This window comes from Sorex fumeus, unplaced genomic scaffold, assembly GCF_029834395.1.
Source record: "Sorex fumeus unplaced genomic scaffold, SorFum_2.1 ptg000072l, whole genome shotgun sequence".
In the NCBI taxonomy this organism is placed as follows: Eukaryota; Metazoa; Chordata; class Mammalia; order Eulipotyphla; family Soricidae; genus Sorex; species Sorex fumeus.
In genome coordinates, this window is record NW_026606129.1 from 63682801 (window position 1) to 63706210 (window position 23410).

At 40.3% G+C, this 23410-nt stretch overlaps 1 protein-coding gene across 9 annotated transcripts in view; it reads right to left on the bottom strand.

Moving 5' to 3' along the window:
- CADPS (calcium dependent secretion activator) overlaps positions 1-23410 on the bottom strand; it is a 550520-nt gene that overhangs the window by 297742 nt on the left and 229368 nt on the right. For all 9 annotated transcript variants that reach the window (XM_056129049.1, XM_056129048.1, XM_056129052.1 and 6 more), the window contains exon 4: positions 5424-5504. In XM_056129049.1, coding sequence (XP_055985024.1) covers positions 5424-5504 — 81 coding nt within the window. The remainder of the gene's footprint in view (positions 1-5423; positions 5505-23410) is intronic.

The window sequence follows — 23410 nt, forward strand, 5'->3', positions numbered from 1 at the left end:
ACTTTCAAGTGAGAGCTTGAAAAATTAATGGCGTTTCATTCTCAGATATTTGCAACTAACACTACATAAGCTGGATTATTTATCTTATGTAATTAGCTCAAAAATTTTATTTTTACCCCAAAACACGGCTACAAGGACTAGCAAATGTCACAGCAGCACTAATGCCACAATCTGTCTATTTAAACTCCAATGTCAACTCCTGTTCACATAATTGAAATAACTTAGACTTAATTCCTGGATGAAATTCGGGGGCATTTTATTATCAACATGAGAGGATTTGGGGAAATGTTTGAACAAGGATTAAGCAGCCTTTTCTACCAGATTTAAAAAAATGCATTTAGATCATTTCATGGAACTTTCAAAGCAGCATGCCGGATGCTCACAGCATGGTCTTTTGTGACCCTCTCTGATGATTCACAAGCTGTTGGCGGGATTGAACTGATGGGTTACAGTATAGGATGTGGAAAGACAAAGGCTGCCTTGCATTTGCCTCCTATCACTTCAGTGAAATGAAGACAGATATATTTTCTTTCAGAGACAGTGATGGTGAGAACACAAAATTCTTATAATATCTTTTCCTGATTCCAAGGTTATCCAAGTAGAAAGGACTAAGAATTCTAGAAAATAATTCTGCAAATTCTTTTGGTTAATTTGGGATTCCAAATAAACTGAAGAAAATAATCAGTATATTTTAGTGGAAAAAAATTAGGATTTTTTTGGAGGGTCATCCATCAAGGAGAGAGTCCTGGGGTGCAATCCTATAGTAACTTTCTGCTTGTCTCCTACATTACTATTCACAAAAAAGAACATAACTAGAATCAATTTTTGTTGAAAAAAAGCAACTTAGGCTGGGTATCTGGATAGGGGCTAGTTACCAGAATGACCAAACGATGAATAGAAGTTAGGAAATTTCAGTGTCCTCTTTCTCTGGAGTGGGAGAAAGTCTGGATAGGGAGTCAATAACTTATTATACCCATGTAAGAAAGAACACAATATCACAACAGTAGAAAGGACATTTGGGTTTGTAAGTATATCCTTGTAGGCAGAGAGTAATACTCTCCTGTTCCATTGGTACAGGAATTCCCACCATGATATTCTTCTTGAACTCTCCCCTATATCTCTTCATCTGGTTGTTTCTCTATATCCTTTAGAATATCATTTGGTAAACTGATCAATTTATGAAAAGAAAGCATAAACTTGGAAATGGTGTACTCAATTTTATTCTCACTCTTTGCTATGCCTGGGAAGGAGTATTGTAACCCTTGTAATTAATCACAGGTCTAAATAAGAATTAATGTGGATTTCCCAGTTAGTGCCAGACACCTTTAATATAGAACTGATAGGAAGAGGGAGAGAGAGATGCAGTCAGAGAGGTCAGGATAAGGTAGGGTGACAGTCTGGGGGGGAAAATCATGTTGGATCCTTGGACTGGTGTGATGGATAAAATGAGGTCCTGGTTCGATGAAAACATTATTAGTGGTGGTATGCTTGCTGATTAAGAACACAGATTCTAGTCACTAAATGTCCTTGGCTAAGTACTTCAATATCTCTGCATTAGCCTCTATGAAATTGGGTTTATTGATAGTACCTTTCTCACAAGGGAATCAAAGGGTCAAAGAACAAAATATGGCACACACTAAATAAAATCTGGTACGTAGAGGTAGCCATTAATTTCTGGCATATCAATTGGGGTGTCCTACCCACAGTCCTACTTCTTACGAAACATTCCCACTTTCACTGCTTGCTCATTCAACAAGAACCTCATGCCCTTTTTTATAAGAGATTGAACAGCTGGCCCTCTAGCCAAGTTGCTTGTCAGAGGCCTGAATCATAAAACTGCTTCTGAAAGGGAGAAGACAGGGAGAAAGATTTGAGAGAGAAGCTGAATGATTCCCTGTTTGATGACACTGGAAACATGTAGAACCACAAGGAGCACCGATGATACCCACCTGAAAAATGATAAATTCTGGCTCAACACAGAACTGAGAAACAGAGGGAAGTCTTGGCTATTTGGTTCCAAGAATCAATCCCTTATTTTACATAAGCTTCTTAGAATTGATATCTCCTACTTACACTAAAAACAGTTAAACAGTTCTACCCATCTTTTAATTCAGAGAACAGAGTGAATTATGTATGATGGGTGACATCTATATCCAGGAATTTCTGGTTATGATATTTACAGGAGCTGATGTTCAGCCATATGGGTAGAATTGCACACTCTCACTAAAATTCACTCTGATGCTAGAAATAGAAAAATCAGGGCATGCATGCTAAAAGAAGACAAGCAGAGGTGCTTTGCTGAATATTTGAAATATTTCTTTATGAACTAGCTGATAGCTGCTTTGAGATCTCATTTAATTTTTAGTAGATGAAGTATTTCTCAAATTTCCTCCATATTTACCAGACTGATTTAGGCAAAGGAAGAATTTATTTGTTTTAAAATCTGACCAAATGTAGGGAAAAGCAGATATACAGCTCAGAGTCAAGAATAAGTAGATCCGTGATTTGACCATCTTGAATATCAGTATACTCCCCGTCTCTGTTACTTTCTGTATGTTCGTCTCATTCTTTCATCTTTTTTTCCCTACATGGAAAAATTGAACATGGATGTAAACATTTTTCTATAATTAGAAGACAAAGTCCTATGTCTTGGCCCACAGTCCACATGTCGCAGAAGGGGATTCATTGGTTCAATTTTCATCCGGTATCCATTTATGGGCCATCATCAGTGGTCAGGGAAAGCTCAAACTGTGAATATGGTGCTAGGAAATGATCACTCACAAAAGGAAAATTTCAGTGTCTTGGAGAACATAAAATAGTAAGTGCAGAGTCTCTAAAGAAAGCTTAAATTGCTGAAATGTCTGGGGACCTTCCTCTTACTTTGAAATCATTCTCATTCTCTATAAATCATGACCAAGACTCACATGGTTGTCTATTTCATTACCCGAGAAAGTCAGGATATCTGGCAGTATGAGGGGGGGGCGGAGAGAGAGAGAGAGAGAGAGAGAGAGAGAGAGAGAGACAGACAGACAGACAGACAGAAAGACAGACAGAAAGACAGACATAGACACAGACAGACAGAGGCAGAGAGAAAGAGACTCTTAATACTCTATTCAGTGATGTGCATCTTAGTTTCCTATGTACTAGTCGTTCATTTGTGACCTTTTAAAAATTAAAATTATTCTCAAGTTCTTAAAATATTAAGTATTTTAATAAATGACCAACTGAAATAAATGTACCATTAACTTCCTTGGTTTGAATATAGATCTATGTGTATTATGTGTTTTTTTCTTTAAATTGGATGAATGTTTATTAGTTATGGATGTATATAATAAGGAATGGAAAATCAATTTATTAGTTATAGTTTCCTATAAATATGGAATGGAAAATCAATTCCATATTTTGGAATAGTCTGCTGAGGAGACCCTACAGTACAAAACTAAATTTTAAAGCATAATTTATATTTTCTCCCATATTATGCAGGATGGGTTGGAGCGACAGCACAGCGGGTAGGGTGTTTGCCTTGGACACGGTCAATCTGGCCAACCTGAGTTTGATTCCTCTGCCCCTCTTGGAGAGCCCGGCAAGCTACTGAGAGTATCTTGCCCACACAGCAAAGTCTGGCAAGCTACCCGTGACGTATTCGATATGCCAAACACAGTAACAACAAAGTCTCACAATGGAGACGTTACTGGGCCCGCTCGAGAAAATTGATGAGCAACGGGAGGACAGTGATCATGCAGGATTTGCAAGCTTAACTGTCTTTTGTATTCCCTTGAGCCAATACTATTTTTAGATACCAGGCTGACTTGAGTATAAAATATCATATATCACATTGTTTTGGACATATGCAAAAACAAGATACAAAACATTTCAGTGGAACACTGGAGCACGAAACAGGGATATTCATGCTTCTCAAATGTTTCTTTGGTTTCTCTTTGCATGTCTTCAGGCCATAAGAGACTTTTTTTCTTCTCTTAAAAATTTTTTTGCTATAGAGGTCATGCCAGCAATGATTGGCCTGACAGTGTGATGCTCAGGTCTGGCAATGCTTACAGATCACTTAGAGCTATGCTTGGCAGTATTCAGGGGTTGGCATGGAGTGCTAGGGATCAGACTGAACTCAGGGTTGCATGTACAAGTAGTACTTAAACTATGACCTTGGTACCACTAAGACCTCCTCCATCATAAAGATACTGGATAAATGTTAAACATTTGTATATACATATATTATCTATTATCTACCATAACCTCCTACCCTTATATGCATATGTTACCTAAGGCCAGCAGTTTGTTTTTATTTAAAATTGTGACATTTTATTCTTCAAATCTTTTTATTTCTTTTGTCAGGAATAATTCTAATCTCAGTTCTAACATAGAAGGTTTTAAATTGAGTAGTAAAGTTTGAGTAGGAGAGATTGCTAGAGGAGGAGAGAAGGAAGGTCATTCCAGTTGAAACACCAATGCGTACGAAGGCTAAATGCAGGAACAGGACCAGAATAATCTGATAGAGTCATTCATTGTATCTGAAATGGGGAGTTCTGATTGTAAAGTTGTGGGAGGTTAAGCTCATAAAGAAGGATATATTCTATAGATTAAGAGCTTTGGAAAACATTCTCGAGAGCTAGATTTTATTATGTGGAAAATGGGGATTTGTTCTTTGGGGATCAAAGGATTTTGATGCTCTATTATGGTTGTTCATAGATGAGCTTTAGAATGGCAATGTGTGAAAGATGGGCAGGAAAGAGGGAGGAAACAGAGGCAAGGAGAATGATCAGGAGGTAATTATAAAACCATGCACTGAAGACAAGACATCAGTAATGCTGCTAGGAAGCAAAAGAGATACTTAATCCTCATGTAGGTGGCAGGATCAATGTGGCTGACTTGCTGTGTAGAGTTGTGGGGAGAAATACTTGAAAACGACTGGGAAGTTCCAACCATACAAATTGGATGGTGAATATGTGAAGTGTGTGTACAGGTGGGAGGAAGAATGTAAGGAGGCAGGTTTTGAATATATTAACTTGAAATTCTTGGAATATAAATATGCAGGTGGAATAGTGTAGACAGTTGAAGTATGTCTGGGCTCCAAAGCAAGGAAAGGCTGGTGTTTGTGTACCAAGTAAAGTAAAGTAAAAGTAAAGTAAAGGCCCTCCCGTTGATCATCGATTTGCTCGAGCGGGCCCAGTAACGTCTCCATTGGAGACTTTGTTGTTACTGTGTCTGGCATATCGATTACTCTCGGGTAAGGTGCTTTATATGGGAGGGCTGATCTGAGAAAAGAGAGGCAAGGGGTCAGTCAAGGTGATTGAACTTATTACCCCCGTTTTCTGTTTCTGTTTTATTTTTGATGACCTTTAACAAACATGCTTCCTGTGTAGGATTTTAGACTAATCCTCCAGCAAATGTCTCCAAAGTTTTCTTACCCTGGCTATTTGGTCTGCCATTTGGAGACGCCCGTCCAATTCTCGTCTGATCTGGGCTGCTTGCTCATCTGGATTGTCCAGCTGCACAAAAACACAAACAGAGATACATTCAATTAGGGTCACAGACTTATTTTTTTAACTCCTCCACCCTTCCACTCACACATATTATGTGCCCCCCCATGGACATATTTCACTAAAAGTTAAAAGTTTTGTCTGAGACAAGTCCAATTTTATTTAAGTGCTAAGTTAAATCCTTGGATATACAGCATGATGTGGTACACAGTAGTTAAGACATATGAATGACCTTGAACAAAAATTCCTTCTAAACGACCAGGCAGTAGCACTTCTAATGAGAACCCTAGACAGTCCTGTTTTGTTCTGATGAAGAATGTACATACACTGTGGACATATAAGGAAGTAGATGACAACATAAGTAATAGAAATGCAAGGAGCAGACTAGGAGCATCTTCAAAGTGGCAGAAGCCCTGCTGCTCTCCCAGCCCAGGACCGTGCAATGTTAAGCTTCCATTGTGTCATTAGCCCTAAGACCTACTCAATGGGTACTCCAGATGATCACCCTCTATATCGATTTCTATATTGAAATCTGTCCTTATTTATCCTGGTAGCTTAAAATATTATGGCTTGAGGATTGGAATATTCAAGCATAACTTAACCTAGGCAAATTCCTACCTTTTCTGGTTCCAGCTTTTCTATAAACAGAACAAAGAATATTCTTATAAAATCTCCATTCCTTTCCTAGCTTTCCACAAATCTTTGGAAGAGATTACCAAGATCTCTGTAAAGGCCATATAATCAATACTGTACACTTTAAGGGCCATAAGATCCCACAGGCAATGATGCAGTTCTTCTAATAAAGTGTGAAAACAGTCACAGAATGTATGTTAATGAATGTGCACAGCTGTGTTTTCACACCATTTTATTTCTTATGCCTTTATTTAATTGAATTAACAGAGGTTTACAACATTGTATAGGTTTTAGATGTCACTTTGACATTTATAGACATTAAAATTAGCCAAGCTGCTAATTTTGACTTAACTTCTAACAGTAAGGTGAAGTACCAGACCAACACAATTTTATTTAAGACAACAGTTGGCAGGTCATAATTGCTAATCCCTATTAGTTGAACTCATGTTATGTCTTTATTTCCAGGTAAGTCTAGTAATATGCTTCAGCTTTAAGTAATATGCATTTGCTTTAAGTAATATATGATTTATTTTATTCATGGAAAAGTTTGATAATAGAATCGGAGACATTTGAATAAGATTTCCCAAAGAATGTTCTGCTAAACAGAAGTAACCTTAAATATTCCAGAAGAGAGAGTTCTGAAAGAATGGCCAGGTAAATTTGGAAAATGCTGCGAGGAAGTTCACTAAGTCTCTAAGAAGCTATAAAGTAAGGGAATCTGTTAGATTTTGACAGGTCCAACTACATTTGAACTGAAACATAAACTTTTATTTTTTGCTTAATACCCATAAGACTCCAATTGGAAAACCTACCCAAATAAAATACTGGAAACTCCTGAAAATGGTTCAGTGGCAGTCACACTGCTGTCCTGTGGTTCAACTGATCACTGTTTGCTAACAGGGGCATGTGGGAAACAGTGTCCTCAGTGATGTTTTTAAGCTCCAATGAGTTGTTTTTATTTAATTCTCTCTGAAGCCCAAGTCGTCTCCTGATTCTGGTGAAAATCCGCTGGGAACACTCAGAAAGGTCTTGTTCAAAATACATGTGCAGACAAAACATCTGACTACTTAACTGACTGATAAGCAACAAAATAATTAGGTTAGGGGCTACAGTGAGCATTCTGCACGAAGACACTGTTTATAGAGGTTCGAACTTAACAGAAAAGTCACAGTCCGAATAACTAGTCACATCACTGCTTTTCAGAAAAGAACAGAGTTATCCTACAGCTTCAATCAATACAAGAAAGGACAGAGAAAATTGACTATGAAGAGAATGAGAGGGATCTTAACTAAGTGAACCTGGCTAATTCATTAATTCACTCATTTACTCATTCATTTTTATGAAGTATCATGTTAAACCAACACATCAGAATACAGAAAGAACAAGACTGACTGTACTTCTAGGGATTCTAACTACAGCAAGAACAAGTATGCCCTATGAACAATTTGGGCATAAGGAAAGGTGATTACCATTTTCTTTCTTTTTTTATTTTATAAAGTAGTTCACAATATTTGATTACATTTAATATTCAAACACCAATCGCACCACCATTACACCTTCCCATAACCATATTTCAGGTGTTTCCATCCTGAACCCCAATCCCTGCCCCAAAGCAGAACCTAAATAGTATATTTTGTATTGTTTGTTATGAAAAACTGCTGAAAATGCTACAGAAAAGTATTCTTAGAGGAAAGAGGGTGAAGATTGTTGTATTTCACCCACGGGCCATTAAGCCCTTCTATAAGAGATCACTAATATGTTGTTAAAGGTTGAAACTTGTGTGCTTTTTACATAGGTATCTGTAAAAAACAATGTGTATTTTTCCCTAAGATTGGTTGCCTTCTACTGTGAATCCTATCAAATGTGGTGCAGTAATCTTGGAGTATGGGTATGGTGTGTGGTTTGAAGTATATTGACCACATTTGCCACCACTCGGTCGTCCAGGAATAGATTCACTCATGGGTGATGCTCTGCCCGAGCATGTGGAGAGCAGACATAAGCATGGCAGCGGTTGAGTTCCGGAGGTTTTCGGCTGCCAGGGTTGGGTCTCTTGGGGCGGGAAGGGGTCTCACCCCCCTCTTCTAGGATGCCCCAAGTGAAACAGCCTGGCGTGGGTCCAGCAGCATGGTTGTGGCGAGCGTCATGTTATGCTCGCTTCCAGGAGAGAAGCACATGTGATCTGGATGGTGGCCAATGAGATTATCTGGCGTCAGCCAGAGGTGGATTATGGGCGTGACTGCCGAGTTGCCAAAGTCAGGGGGGTACGTGTGGAGGATCTCTGTTTCCCATCCTGTTGAACCCAGAGTTCTCAGTCACAAAGTCCTGCATACCATTTTTTTTTGAGGATTAGCATTTCAATGTCTACACCACATCTAGGTTTCCTATAATCTACACTGCAATGTTTTGGAAAGAGTCCCCAGAAACTGGTGTTAATGTATGTTTCCCCAGGAAAAGGAATCCAGAGACAAGTAATGCTGTACTCTCCTAAAGTATTTTTTTGCCCTCCCGTTGATCATCGATTTGCTCGAGCGGGCCCAGTAACGTCTCCATTGGAGACTTTGTTGTTACTGTGTCTGGCATATCGAATACTCTCGGTAGCTTGCCGGGCTCTCCGAGAGGGGTGGAGGAATCGAACTCGGGTCGACCATGTTGGCCGCTTGTAAGGCGAACGCCCTACCCGCTGTGCTATCGCTCCAGCTCCTAAAGTATATAATAATATATAATGAAAATTTAGTTAAGATATTGATAAAATATAAAGAAACTTAGAGCCTATTTAACTACATCTACCTATAAAAAATTGTAGGAGTCCTATTCAGCGGTGCTGGTAGACTCAGGGGGCATAATCAGCAACACTTGGTCCAGCAGTTCATGCCTGATGCAAGCCTCAGGACCAGTGCTGCGATGCTTGGGGTCACCAGAGTTAGCCCAAGTGGTACTCACAGGAGGTGCTGAGGGCCAAATTCTAGGCTTTGCTCATGCTAGATATGTCCTCTCCCATACTGAACCATATCCCTGGCACCCTCATTTTTTACATAATTATTTCTCCTAAGACAAAATTCCACAAAGCAGTATGGGAAAATCTTCGTGTAAAAAAGCTTGATGGGTTAGGGAATACCCCCTTTTTAAAAATTGACCACTGTGAGATATATTTACAAAGCTTTCATGATTGAGTTTCAGTCATAAAATGATTGAACACCAATCCCTCCACCAGTGTACATTTTCTACCACCAATGTCCCCAGTATCATTCCTGTATCTCCCTCTCCCTGTCCCCACCTCCTGCCTCTATGGCAGTCAATTTCCTTCTTACTCTCTCTCTATTTTGGGGCATTATAGCTTGCAATACAGATACTGAGAGGCCATCATGTTTGGTCCTTTATCTACAGATTCCAGCAAACATCTCCCATCCCGAGTGATCCCTCCAGCCATCATTGACTTAGGAATCCATTCTCTGTCCCAGCTGCCTTTTTCCCTAGTTCATGAGAAGGCTTTAAGGAACACTGTTAATCTTCATTATTCAGGTGAGGAAACTGAGTTTCAGCAAGCCAAAGAATGTGCTCTAAACCACAATGCCCAAAAGGGGGGAGTAGAGAGAAAGAGAGAGGGGGGGAGGGAGGGAGGAGAGAGACAGAGAGACAGAGAGCAAGGGAAGGAGAAAGGGAGGGAGGGAGAGGAAGTGTCTGCAATAGAGGCAGTCTGGGAGGGCAGGAGGAATTGGAGGCATGAGAGGGAAAACTGGGGATATTGGTGGTGGGAAATGTACACTGGTGGAGGAATAGGTACTGGAACACTTAATGAATGAAACCCAATCATGAACAGCTTTGTAATGGTCTATTTCACAGTGATAAATAAAAAAACATATATGTATGTGTGTGTGTGTGTGTGTGTGTGTGTGTGTGTGTGTGCTCAGTACTCAAAGTTGGTGAAGGGTATGAGTCATTTGAAATTTAGTCTGTCTTGGCGCTAACTGGGACTCCTTGGCTTTGCATCACATAGGCTTCTTTCTGAAGTGCCCTGTTTTAGCTTTCTAATTGGTCTTCACAATGAACTGTTCAGTCCCCTCATTTTGTTTTTATATACATGGATTAATGTAACATAGAGTTGCTGTGGTAGGGCCAGAGAAATGACTATTGTCTCTCATTTGTCACAACTCCCTAATTGCTTCTGGGGAGACTGTAGCCTTCTTGTACCCGCCATAAGAAATGATAGCAATGATGGGTCATCCTTTTCCTGGCACTGCCTTGATAGCTGTGTGAGTTTGCAGAATGTTTTTTTAACTTTTCTTATTTAACTGATTTTCTTATTTTCTCATTCCTACTTTGGACAAACTGGCAGGCTACCGAATGTAACCTGCCCACACGGCAGAGTCTGGCAAACTCCCCGTGGCATACCCAATATGCCAAATACCAGTAACAATGAATGGTCTCATTCTCCTAACCCTGAAAGAGCCTTGAATATGACACTCTTTAAAAAATCTCAGGGCTAGGATGAAGGAGACTGCTCAAGGCAATCGACGAACAACAGGATGGTCATGATCGTGGTCGTGGTCGTGATCGTGATCGTGGGCTTCACCTGTCTTCATTTGAATAATTAGGATCATAATGTCACCTCAAATTATCATGATGATTTTAATAGACAATAGACATATAGAATACTTTGCCCCAGTGCTTGGTATGAGGCAAACCCTCGGGGCATGGTGGCTGCTGCTTGTATTATTAGTATGGCCCATATTGACGGTATTTCTGGCAAGGGTTATAATAGAACACCAAGAATTCAGATAAGAAGTTGCCAGACGGTACAGTGATCTTCCCTGGCATTAAGGTCTGATGACCTAGACAGAGGAGAGGAAGGAATGATCGGGTTCCCATCCCTGGACAAAATTTCCTGTCTTCTTAGTATCTCCCACTTTTTCCAGTGACAAGTCCCTCTGCTCGGTAAGACTTTAATTAGCAGGGGGACTGGAAGGCAGACACTACTGTCTGATGGCTAATGATCTGAAGGGAGGCTGAAAAAGGAAGTGCAACGACAACTTAAGGTCCCCAAAATAGCCTGGCATAAGAGAGAAGGCCATCCTCCATCAGGAGCTTGACAGCCCCACTGTATGAAATCCAAAATTATGGAGAGAAATCAAGTAATTACCTTTTCAAATGCTGGAAAGAAAAAGGCAGAGAGTGAGCTTCCATGGAAACAAGGTTCTGTTTACTGGGCAGGTCTTTTCCACTGAGGAAAGGAAAGATCAGCTGGAGAACCAGGTCAAGGGCAAATCTTTCCCACTGACAGCTCATTAGGGTTCAATATGTATATGTGCACAGGAGCTCTTTACTTAATTAGACAAATAATCTTCCTGCTAGCAGAGGTCAAGCAGAGGGAGTGGGGTCATTTTGACAAGCAGAGAAATTATCTCCTTGGATTTTTCTTTTTCAAGTGATGAAGAATTGAGCTCAGCACAACTGACAGGTTGAACTAAACACAACCAGTTTAAGTCTTGGAATTCCTGCCAGCTCAAGTTCTGGGTCTATTTTAATAATCAATGCAGAGAAAACAATGGCCAGTGACCCTACCTTAGACTTGGGGACCTGGAAATTCAGGAAATAAAATCCTGGGCCCAGTTATGCCACTTCCTGGATGCATGACCTTGCAAGTGTCTTAACTCATCTGAGGTTCAATTTCTGCTACTACGAAGAGGGAGTCATTTCTATCTTACCTGTGTACTGAGAGAACATCATTAAGCAATATTTGGTGTTGGATAGGGGAGTCAAGTAGATTTAGTTCCAAATCTTGGCTTTGTAATGTCTTTACGTAAAGAGAACAAACAAGTAAAGAAACTTGTCTAAGTTTCAATTGGTAGGATGTTTGCCTTGCATGCAGCCGACCTGGGTTCAATTCCTCGGTTTCTCTCAGAGAGCCCGGCAAGCTACTGAGAGTATCCTGCCCACATGGCAGAGCCTAGCAAACTCCCCGTGGGATATTCAATATGCCAAAAACAGTAAAAAGTCTCACAATGGAGACGTTACTGGTGCCTGCTCGAGCAAATTGATGAACAATGGGAGGACGGTGCTACAGTGCTAAGTTTCAATTTCCTCACCAGTAAAACTGGGATACGATACCTAACCTGCATGTTGTTAGAATGGTTGAAATGACATCATACACAGTGCCTAGGTGGTGATGGCATATGGTAGGTCCTATAGCTTAACATATGGCTTCTAGAATTATGCCCATTTTATGGTGGACACTCATTAGGTATTCACCTCCCCAACTGTCCTTCATGGTCTATGAAAGAAATCAGATGTGGAGATGAAGAACTGGAATGGCCTTGAGATGTTCGTGTTCTGGCTTCCATGTGCCCTTTGCTGAGGTACCGTGGGCTGAAACCATGGCTTCACTTTCAACAACTTAAATTAAGAAATTGCCCTTTCCTTAAGAAATGGCAAGCTCTAAAATTCAGGGGTCTCTGAGAGGCCTAGATGAACATTTTTCAAAGTCACATTCTGGGGGAACTTAGTCTTGCATGTGCTCTAGGAGAAAGATAAGCAAGATAAATTCATCTCCTTGCAAGTGGTACTTAGAGTGCTTAAGGTTAATCCTGAATTCTTGGGCAATTGGGTAGGTGGCTCTACGTGAATGCCCAAAGATGCAGTGCTGTTCAGGGACCACCAGCTAATTCTGGGCAGAAAGACCTCTAGGGTCAAACATACTGATGCTAGGGCACTTTCAGGTATATACCTAGAAATTATTGGGAGACTATGTGGTGCTGGGGACCGAACTGGAAGACATGTGCCATAATACCCATACTATCTCCTTCTGCCACATTTTCCAAACTTTCCCAATAATTCAAATAATATATTTAAATATCATTTTTAACATCTTCTCCCTAGGCAATTATTTTGTATGCTTAACTTTTCTCATATCCAGGCAAAGATTTATTTTTAATTTGGGGGGAGGTGGGAGAGGAGAGAAACGAAGAAAGCAATTCTACTATGTCAATGGGTTTGTTTCTCAGTAAAAAAGGAACCCTCCAAGGAAGGGACTGTCTGGCCTCTCAGGAGATAAAGAAACCACAATGGGGTCCAGGCTGGAGTCTTGTCATTAGCGTCAATATTTGGAAGGACCACCTTGTCAGTGTGCTTGGGAGACATCCTTGGATATATTCTTTTTCTTAGGGATGTTTGGATTCTCTGGGCTCACATATTATGACATAAAAGCAAGTTTAACTCTGGCCCCATTATTTTTTACCACCATGGGGCAGCCTTCAGCCAAGCAAAGACATGATTTCAACATGCAGAAAAATTAAACAGAATGAGGCAGATTATTTTACACATTATTTGAGTAATTGCTTTCATTTCTGAAGAAGTCTGTGGTGCCTATGTTTCAGAGCATCAAAACCCACTTTAACCTCAGGTGTACAATGGCAATGATGGGGAACTGTGGTTGGAAGGGGTTGTAGACACAAACTGTGGTTGGAAGGAGTTTTAGACTTGATGCAGTAGCTTCAGGATGCGGTGGAGGCCCTGCTGAGCTCCTCAGCTAGCTTCATATACCCACTCCGTATGTTCATAAACTTCCTACTTGGAGGCCTTGGGATGCTTTTCTTTCTCCTCTGTCCAGGTCTTGGCACACGCTGTTCTTCATACCTATGCATCCCCTTTTACCAGTAACCTCTCTTTATCCACCATCCTCCAGTTTGACAGAAAATGCTTCTCTGCAGAACCCTGCAGGCTGCTCAGAAAGGGTCTCCTATCAGCATTTTCCCAGAATAAAGTCCTTCTCCTTTATGCAGTTGTTCAAAACAGCACCTTGACATGAAGTCAACCTGACATGAAGTCATCTAATGTTTATTTACACACTAGAGGGCATAGTGGGTGTCATTTGGCTCATCTTTTCATTCTCGGCATCTGGTATTGTGCCAAGCACAAGGTGTATCTAAAGGTTGCCTGACTTCATAAAAGAAGAATTCTGGGGCTGGAGAGATAGTAAACTGGGTAGCATGCAGTGGATTGTCTTGCGTGCAGTGGCCCCAAGTGTGAGCCCTTGGCACCCCATATAGTTTCCCGTGGACAGCCAGTAGTAATTTCTGATTGCAGAGTTTGGAGTAATCCCTGAGCATAGCTGGCTGTGTCCACCCCCACTCCCCTAGCCCCTGTAAGAAAAACAAAGAAGAAAGGAAAAGAAAAAGAAGGATTCAGAAAACCCTGACACAGAAAAGGAAAATGCTCTGACCACAGTCAGGAATCGGTGAGAGAACTGAGATCACATTTCCAACCTATCTATCAACTTCCCATCTACTCTTTGGCTGTTTAGTGGCTGCAGCCAGGGAACTGTCATTCTCTGCAGGAAGCAACAAAGACTGAACTTTGCTGGCCTTTCACCTTTCACCTGATGGAGCACCCTTAATTCTGGGATTGGGGATTTGGGGAATGGAGACAGGTGTGCTGTAAGCAGCTGCAGCACAAATCATCTGCTGACCAGAATGTAACTCAATCTTTTCCCTTTATTTTTACCCCACATCCAAGCCTGGCTCCTCTCTTCCCAGGGGATTTGCATCTGGGAAGGAGGCTGCCAAGAGAAAGAGTGGGGGTACCTCTCCAGTAGGGCACTTCTCTTCACTGGCTTGTCTTCCATGTCTTAGCAGCCCCATAGCTTTCATCCTTCTTTCCAGACAAGCTGCTCCCGCACATGAATGCGGGCTCCCTGGTGCACTGCAGTCTGGAAAGTTACAGGCGGGGTGGTGTCTGCTCCCAGCCCACAGAAGCAGTCCCCACGCTCCTGTCTCAAGCACATCTGAGATTTCGACTGCAACCATCTTTCTATATTCTGTGCCTGACTATCAGCCACCCCCAAGTTCCTTTCCTCCTGTCTCTTATATAGTCTGTTGTCTGTCTACCTTGACTACAGTGGTCAGCAGATGCTCCCTCTTTCTCCTGCCCAGGTTCAAGCTCGAGCCTTTCCAATATATTTGAGATGGGTAATCTCTGTGAGCCTTAACTGCTAATGTTTTTCAGTGCTCTTCACTCTAAAATGGTAATAATAATAATAATAATAATAGTCATAATGATAACCTACCTCAATAGGGTTTCAATGAGATGGTCTGTGACACTCAGCAAAGTGCCTGGCATACGATTTCTATGAACCTTAACAGCCTTTGTTTCTGCCATTCCTTAGTTTCATCATCCCTAATGCAAAGTGGGTTCTAACAACACCTAAAGAGTGTGTGTGTGTGGGGGGGGGTAGGGTGGGGGATATTCCCTCTATTTTCAGGTAACACATCAATTTTCAAAAGATTGGTGTACTAGTTATTCCAGAGATACTTGGCTGTGCACAGAAGGGACAGCCCTGAGAAAACACGGCATGGATTTTAAAACCAGAAAACCTAATATCCATCTCTGCTATATATTCATTGTGTGATCAAGGCTAGGGTACGCAACCTCTCTGAGTCCTTGTATCTGAAGTTCTAAGATTCTCAGAGGAGAACTGTAATGGTGATTATAATAGATATTTCCACACTGTAAGAAGTCAACACATTAGAGGCTTATTATTACTTCTAATATTGTTTGTAAGGTCAAATCTGATGAGATCTGCAAACTTGTCACTTAGCTGAACCAGTTACCAGGGCTCTGTTCCAGAGTAATTTGTACAGAAAATACAGATTGGTGTTCCATACATACTCAAACACCTTCTGTTTTCTATAAAAATCACCCAAGGAGATACCAGCTCATTTGTGGAAGAGTTAAAATAAGATCAGTTGTGTTTTCCTTTGCCATGCCTGATTTCCTCTCCCTGACAAGACCTTCAAGAGGTCAAAGTTTCCATTCTGAAGGATAAACTTCTCCTTGATTGCAAAATGCAGGGTTTAGCCCTCAGAGTTTTCCAGCCAATGAGAGCACCCTCTGCATTTGAGTCACCAGCTTTATGTCTTTGCTGGCTTCTGGCAATGCAGTAAATATAACACCAGAGCTCCAAATGCAGTAATTCTCTGAGCAAGGAGCAAATAAATACATAAAAATCCCCAAACAGAAAAGCAATTCACTCCTTTATGATTCTGCAGTGTTAGTCTCCCCCCATTCCCACCGCAGGCCTGGAATGACCTCTGCTCTCCTTTTCACCATTTCAAATCTAATACGTCATTTGGAGTCTATTTTCAGATCAACTTCCTTCATGGAAGAAGCCCTTTTTTTGATGACTTTTGCTTTGCGTCTATTTTCTTTTATAGGCATTGACAGTCTGTGCAGTATCCCCTCATTTCTGTGTGTCACATGTCCTAGATTCCCTTACCAGCCAAGACAAGGGTCAGGGACGTAGGAACCTAAAAACAGTCATATCTGGGCTCAGATCTTTGCCACCTACCAGATCTGTGTCACTGAGAAATACAGTGAAGTCGCTATCTGTACATCCTCTGCAAAAAGGAAGTCCAAGGAGTGACAATGCCAAAGGCAGAGACATAGCACAAAAATGAAAAGTAGTTGAGATGATAGTCATAAAGTACTTATTATGATGCCTTGAGTATGAGGTGAAATCCATAAAATCAAGGTTATAATTAAGTACCATTGAGCCCAGGCCTATGTTTTTTAGCTGGCACAAAGGACACAGCTCAAAATATTTGTGGACACCATAATGCCTTTCAATACTTCATTGGGAGACAGTTCAATGCACTAGAACTGTCCTGAGGACAAAGGGAACTGAAGTCTTGTAAGGAAGAGTGAGAGTGTTGTGATTCGCTGTGGAAGTCTAGCACCAAACACCCAGGGGTTAGAAGCAGCAGGTAATTTTGTGAAGAAAGGATACTGTAGTTTATCCCTCAATTCCATAGTCACCTCTTGAATAGCTCTTAAATTCAATTATTCTGTTTATCCATTTTCCAGTGAGTCTGCCTTCATCTTCAATAATATTGACTCATTTTGACTTGGGGCCACACCCAGTGATGCTCAGGAGTTACTCCTGGCTCTGCACTCAGGAATTACTCCTGACGGTGCTTGGAGCCCATCTGGGATGCCTGGGATCAAACTTGGGTCAGCCATGTGTAACGCAAATGCCCTACCCACTGTACTATTGCTCCTGAGATCACTGACCTTGTAAATCGTGTCCTCTGGTACAGTAATTTTCAACTTTGGTTGCACAAAGGATCACCTGGCTGAAGTGCTACTGAGGCTGTACTCTGATGTATTTAACTGTTCGGGTGATCTAATTTGCAGAAATGACTGAGAAAGTCTACCCAAATTCAGTTCTCAAACTTTGATACACAACAAGAATCAATTAGAGAAATGGTTAAAACACAGAGTTCTAGGCCATATCGCTGATCAGTTTTGATTCTCCAATAGAGCTGAGGTGAGACATATGACTGTCCTTATGATAGTTCCTGGGTGATATTTGGTGATATTGTCATGTGACCATCACTCTGAGAGCAAGGAGGAATCTATGCTAAGTACTGCATTCTGTTCATAATTTTGAATGTGTATTACTCATAGTGCTTTCCTGCTTAAAATGTTTCACTAGTATTCCATTGTCCTTGAATCCAAGATCCTTATCAAAATTTAGAAAGTTGGTACATCTGACTCTTACACAGCGCTGAGTCCTCTTCTACCACACTGTCTTGCCCTCTGGGTTCAAGCTATTTTGTCTTACAGGAAGTCATTCTTTTACATTCATAAGTATGACATATTCCAAGTTCTATCTCTGCCACTTCATCTGGCCAACATTTACTTACTTATTAAAGTTCCTGTGTCAGGCCGGAGCGATAGTACAGCAGGTAGGGTGATTGCCTTGCACATGGCTGACCTGAGTTCGATCCCTGGCATTCCATATGTTTCCCCAAGCAATGCCAGGAGTAATTCCTGAGTGCAGAGCCAGGAGTAATCCCTGAACATTGCTGGGTGTGACCAAAAATTTTTTTAAAAAAAGAAAAATAAAGTTCCAGCCTCAGTGCTGGTTCTGTAGGAGGGTGGTTGGCCCCACTTTTGGTTGTTCAGTGGTTCAGTCCTATAGCACTCTGAACCTCTGTGATCATTCTCGTCACATTTGCACTATCTGCTCATGTCATGCTCTTTGCAAGATTAAAAATGATACAAGAGTAAGGGCAAGGGCCTCGTTTGTCCTGTTCACTATAAAATCTCCAGTGACTGATGCATTGTAGGGAAGCAAGAAATACAGAATAAATTTGAGGTAGAGATAATAGTATCTTCTTTGCTGGGTTGTTTTGCTGAGTTAATGAGATAAATTTATCCAAGTGGTAACAGGTGCTCAAATCATGATCTAGATAGAAATCTGAATGCAAATGGTCTAAGATTATTAAATCTTTGCTGAATGTAGACTGAAATGGAGTAAGTATAAAAGGGACTGAGAGTAACTGATTGAAGTGGTAGGAATAATAGCAGTTGGAACCCCTTAAATTCTGGGAGCCTCTGTTTCTTTGCTTAGAGATAGGGAATATTCAGGAATTACTCCTGGTGATGCTTACAGAACCAAATGGGATGCCAAGGATTGAACAAGAGTGAGCTGTATGTAAGGTAAACAATCAACATTTAAAACATATCTTTAACTCTTGCTTTGTATCAAACATTATGCTATCTGTTGTGAGCAACATAATAAGCACAGAACTTGCTTTTAATGAGCTTATTGTCCACACAAGAGTTTGCATATAGAATATTCAGTATTTATTGTGGCCCAGCACTCTTTCAAGGTATTTCATTCATTCTATGGTTTAATCTTTTAGGTAACAATTGCTATTATAATCAATACCATATAGAACTGAGGCTCCAAGGGTTAAAGTAACATACTAAAGAAGTCGATGATCTACTTTTACTCAGTTTTGAAGCCAGAGTATAACACTTGTCCAGAATAACTTTTAGGATTCTTTCAAAGATAAAACACGGGTAGAAGTTTTCAAGTATTGTACAAATACATTGTTTTTAATATTCAGTTTTAAAATTAATTTTTACTAATTTTTGAAATTCTATTTTATGCATCCAATTAATAAAAATGGCATTTCCCCCTTCTTTCTTGGGGCTACATCCAGCAGTGCTCAGGGGTTATTCGTGGCTCCGCATTCAGGAATTACTCCTGGTGATGCTTAGGGAGCCATATGGGATGATGCCAAGGATTGAACAAGAGTGAGCTGTATGTAAGGTGAACAGTTTAACCTACTATACCATCACTCCAGGCCCCAGATGGTCATTATTTAAAAATGATCCCTTCCTTAATGTGCCAGAAAAACTGGTGGGAGGGAAGTGGGCATTCTGGTGGTAGGTGTGGTGTTGAAACGATGTATGCATGAAATTATCATTAACAGTTATTATAAATCATGCACCTCAATAAAAAATGAGCTGTGGGCAATTCTGCATGAATATTATAACAAATTAAATGCTTTTTTTGGTGCTGCTGATTAATATTGATTCTCAGCAGCATTGAACTGTGAGGAAAACAATTTATAACTGGCAAAAACAATGTATTAACAGAAACTTTAAAAACGTGCAACGTTGTCTAAAATATATCTACACACTAATAAAATTGAAAGTGTTTGCTAAAAATTCCTGCTTATTTTAAGAGGAAGTGAATTTCATCTCAAACATTGATATCAAGTATAAAAGTTACTCAAAATCAGAATGAACCTGAATTTTCCAGCTTTTGTAATTATTACTTTTGAGAGAGCAGATAGGTGCATAGAGGCAACTGTATATGTGTGTGAATGTGCATGTGGATATCAGAGATATCTAACAGAAAACATTCCGAGCTGTAGAACATAGCCCCAATTAAAACTGAGGTGAAACAGTATAATTTTCAGGTTATATGAGAACAGTCCCATGTACCTCTATTTCCTTTGAGACATGACATGCTTAGTTCCTAGTCCCAGTCTGATCGTTATACCTGGTAGAAATCGGATCTATTCATAACTCTACCCACATATATCATTATCCTATTTTGTCTGCCATGAAAATTGTGTCTTCCTTTGTGATACCATTGTTAGAAGCCAAAAATATTTATAAAGGATGTGTTTCACTGATTAAACCTGTCAAAGGAACTGCTAATTTCTAATGTCAAATCCATAATCAAGCAGAAAAATTTATTAGTTACTTTAGAAGTATCTGTAGGCAAGAGGAGGAGTATTAAAGTAGTGAGGCCCCAAATTTTCCAACAGATAGGAAAAAAGAAATGACTGAAACCCCCAAATTATACTGCCACCATTCGTTAAATACTTCCTGCTTGCAATATACTACATTGTCTGTTAGAGATGAGCAAAGGCATTAGGATATCATCTATCCTAACATATGTGACAGTACTTCCTTTATTTGTAGGAATATATTGACATCTACTCTTCTCATATTCAGCAAGCTGCAGAGTTAGGAGGAATTTGGTGGTAGATTTTGTATCATCAATAAAATTGGAGTCAATAATCTCAAGTCAAGTCCAACATCAGAAAAGATGTGTTATACTGAAAACGTCACTGTCCTCCCGTTGTTCATCAATTTACTCGAGCGGGCCCAGTAACGTCTCCATTGTGAGACTTCTTGTTACTGTATTTGGCATATTGAATACTCTCGGTAGCTTGCCAGGCACTCCAAGAGGGGTGGAGGAATCGAACCAGGCTCGGCCGGGCTGGCTGTGCGCAAGGCAAATGCCCTACCGCTGTGCTAAACGTCACTAAATATTTAAAATAAAAATGAACAAGGGGGAACAAACTATTCAGGGTAACCAATGTATCTCAAAGTAATTAACCCTGAATGGTGGTGACATATCAACAGTAAGTAAAGTAAGTAAAGGCCCTCCCGTTGATCATCGATTTGCTCGAGCGGGCCCAGTAACGTCTCCATTGGAGACTTTGTTGTTACTGTGTCTGGCATATCGAATACTCTCGGTAGCTTGCCAGGCTCTCCGAATATCAACAGTAGTCTATTTATTATTTGCCCTATATGGAGCCATTGTGGATAAGGGGGCAACGATTGTCAGTCAGAAAGCAGTTCAGAGAGAAGCACCAACAGTTTGTGATGTTGCTAACTTAGTAACTGGCTTCTAGGCTCACTGTGACAGGAAAACATAGAAACTCTAAGCCTGGTTGCTGGGTCTCGTCCTATGGACTCAACTGCATAGGAGGTTAGAAAGTATAAGTGAGCATAAAGTTTGTGAACATTATTATCTCTGCACTAAAAATCCTTTCTGGATTCTGGTAAAGGTTTTTTATCATACAAAGCCAAATATTAGTCCTAGAACTTCCTCAATTCTTTGTTTTATCTGGCTGTGTAGACCAGTGTTCTTTAACATTTTTACACCTGTGGATCCACAGCTGTCCTGCAAACATCTCCTGGACTGGCAGTTAGAACCAAGGTAGCAGACCAGTAGTTTTCAACCCTTCTACATTTTCAGACCTGTACCAGTTCATGAACTGGTGGTCTGAGAACACCGGCGTAGACAATTCTACATCAACTCATATTAATATGTGAAAATGTAATTACATTTGCATTCTAAAAGGTAAATATGACTATGGCTAATAGGAAGAAGATAAAATGAAGTTCTCTCTTCTAAAAGAGAGACCTGCAAATAAATAGTATTTTAATCACTGTAAACAAAAATGATGTTGATGGAAATATACAGTTCTGGAACTTGGGGAGGTTCAAAAGCAAAAAGGGCTCGAGGGTCTCGACATCTAATTTCCTTCTAATGTACTTATAATTGCCCAGGCTAAGAAATACTTTGAGTGGGAGACCACCATTAAGACTCAAGATTTCTCATCTTTTGAAATTTTTTTTTTGCAACTCAGATGCAAGATTAATCTCTGTGAAGCTGTTTTTAAGATTAAATAGTTCACTTGCTAATGTTGCCCTTTAATATTTGCAAAAGCAAGGGGACCACTTTTTGTTTCTTTTTGGGTCACACCCAGCGATGCACAGGGGTTACTCCTGGCTCATTTACTCAGGAATTACTCCTGACAGTGCTCAGGGGACCATATGGGATGCTGGGAATCGAACCCGGGTTGGCCACGTGCAAGGTAACCACCCTGCCCGCTGTGCTACTGCTCTAGCCTCCACTAGGAAACCACTTTTAAGGACCTTGAGAGAAAAACTTTGGAGTAATTGTACAAAATTTCCTCTCTCATAAATTACTATAAAATCTCAAAAGAAATAAAAATTTAGTTTACAGTCCTAATTAACCACAAGGAAAAACTTACTCTCATAAGGAAAGTGAATTCACAATGTGGACTTTTCTTCTAGAAGAGCATTACAAAATGCACCTATCAGGTCAATACTCTGCCCTTTTTATTCTAGCATTCCTGAACACAAGATTGATTTGCAAAATTATGCCTTTCGGCAAGATGTTTTTGTATTCTAAGGAGGGATAGTGGGAAAACACATTTAGAAAATGAAATGATTTTTAACAGGAAATAAAACTCCAATGATTTCAAGTTGAGTAACTTAGCTTGCATAAAATAGATTTTCAGTACATATTCACTGAGTTATTGCCTACATATATTTAATTCTCCATGTGACAGGAAGCCCTTAGTGTTCTAAGCAAACAATGTATTCTGGTTTTTGTTTTTGTTTTGGGGTCATACCTGGCAATGCTCAGGGGTAACCCCTGGGTCTGCACTCAGGAATTACTCTTGGCAGTGCTCTAGGGACCATATGGGGTATGAGGGATAAAACCCCAGTCGATCTCATACAAGACAAGTGCTCTACCTGATGTACTATCTCTCCAACTCCTAAACAATGTTTTTTTTTGTTATTCAAAATTTACCCTCTCTTATACTCTTATCTTGTGTTGCCACAGTCTCATTTGACTAGCACTGGTGGGGCTAGAGAGAACATAGCCAGGTGTGACCTCAAAATGAAAAAAAAAAAAACAAGAACAGCAACAACCAAAAAACCAAAAAAAAAAAAAAACTCAGCATTGGCATTAGAACCTAGCCAGAGAACTTTAGAAAGACATTCTCCCCACACATCTGAAGTAAAGATCAGAACCAGACCAAAATGATTGTGTGCTACTCCCTGCCCTGCTGTGGATTGCAAACTGGAGCCAAATATTGTAGTACCAGGGGGAAAAAAATGCTCCTGCGAAGATTTACATATCAATTACACTTTTATAAAGTCAGGTCACATCATGGGGAGAGTCTATTCTTCCAAGTGGCAAGTTCTGGACTCTGGCAGTTGTAATGATAATGTGGTAGCACATGGACACGCCCTGTGCCAATACTCTCCCTTCCAGTCACTTTCAGCCATTTGTTGACTAAGTCATACATCATGTATAAGGACAGGACATTTGCTAGGTTTGTTGCCAGCAACAAACCTGTCTGTACTGTCTCTGT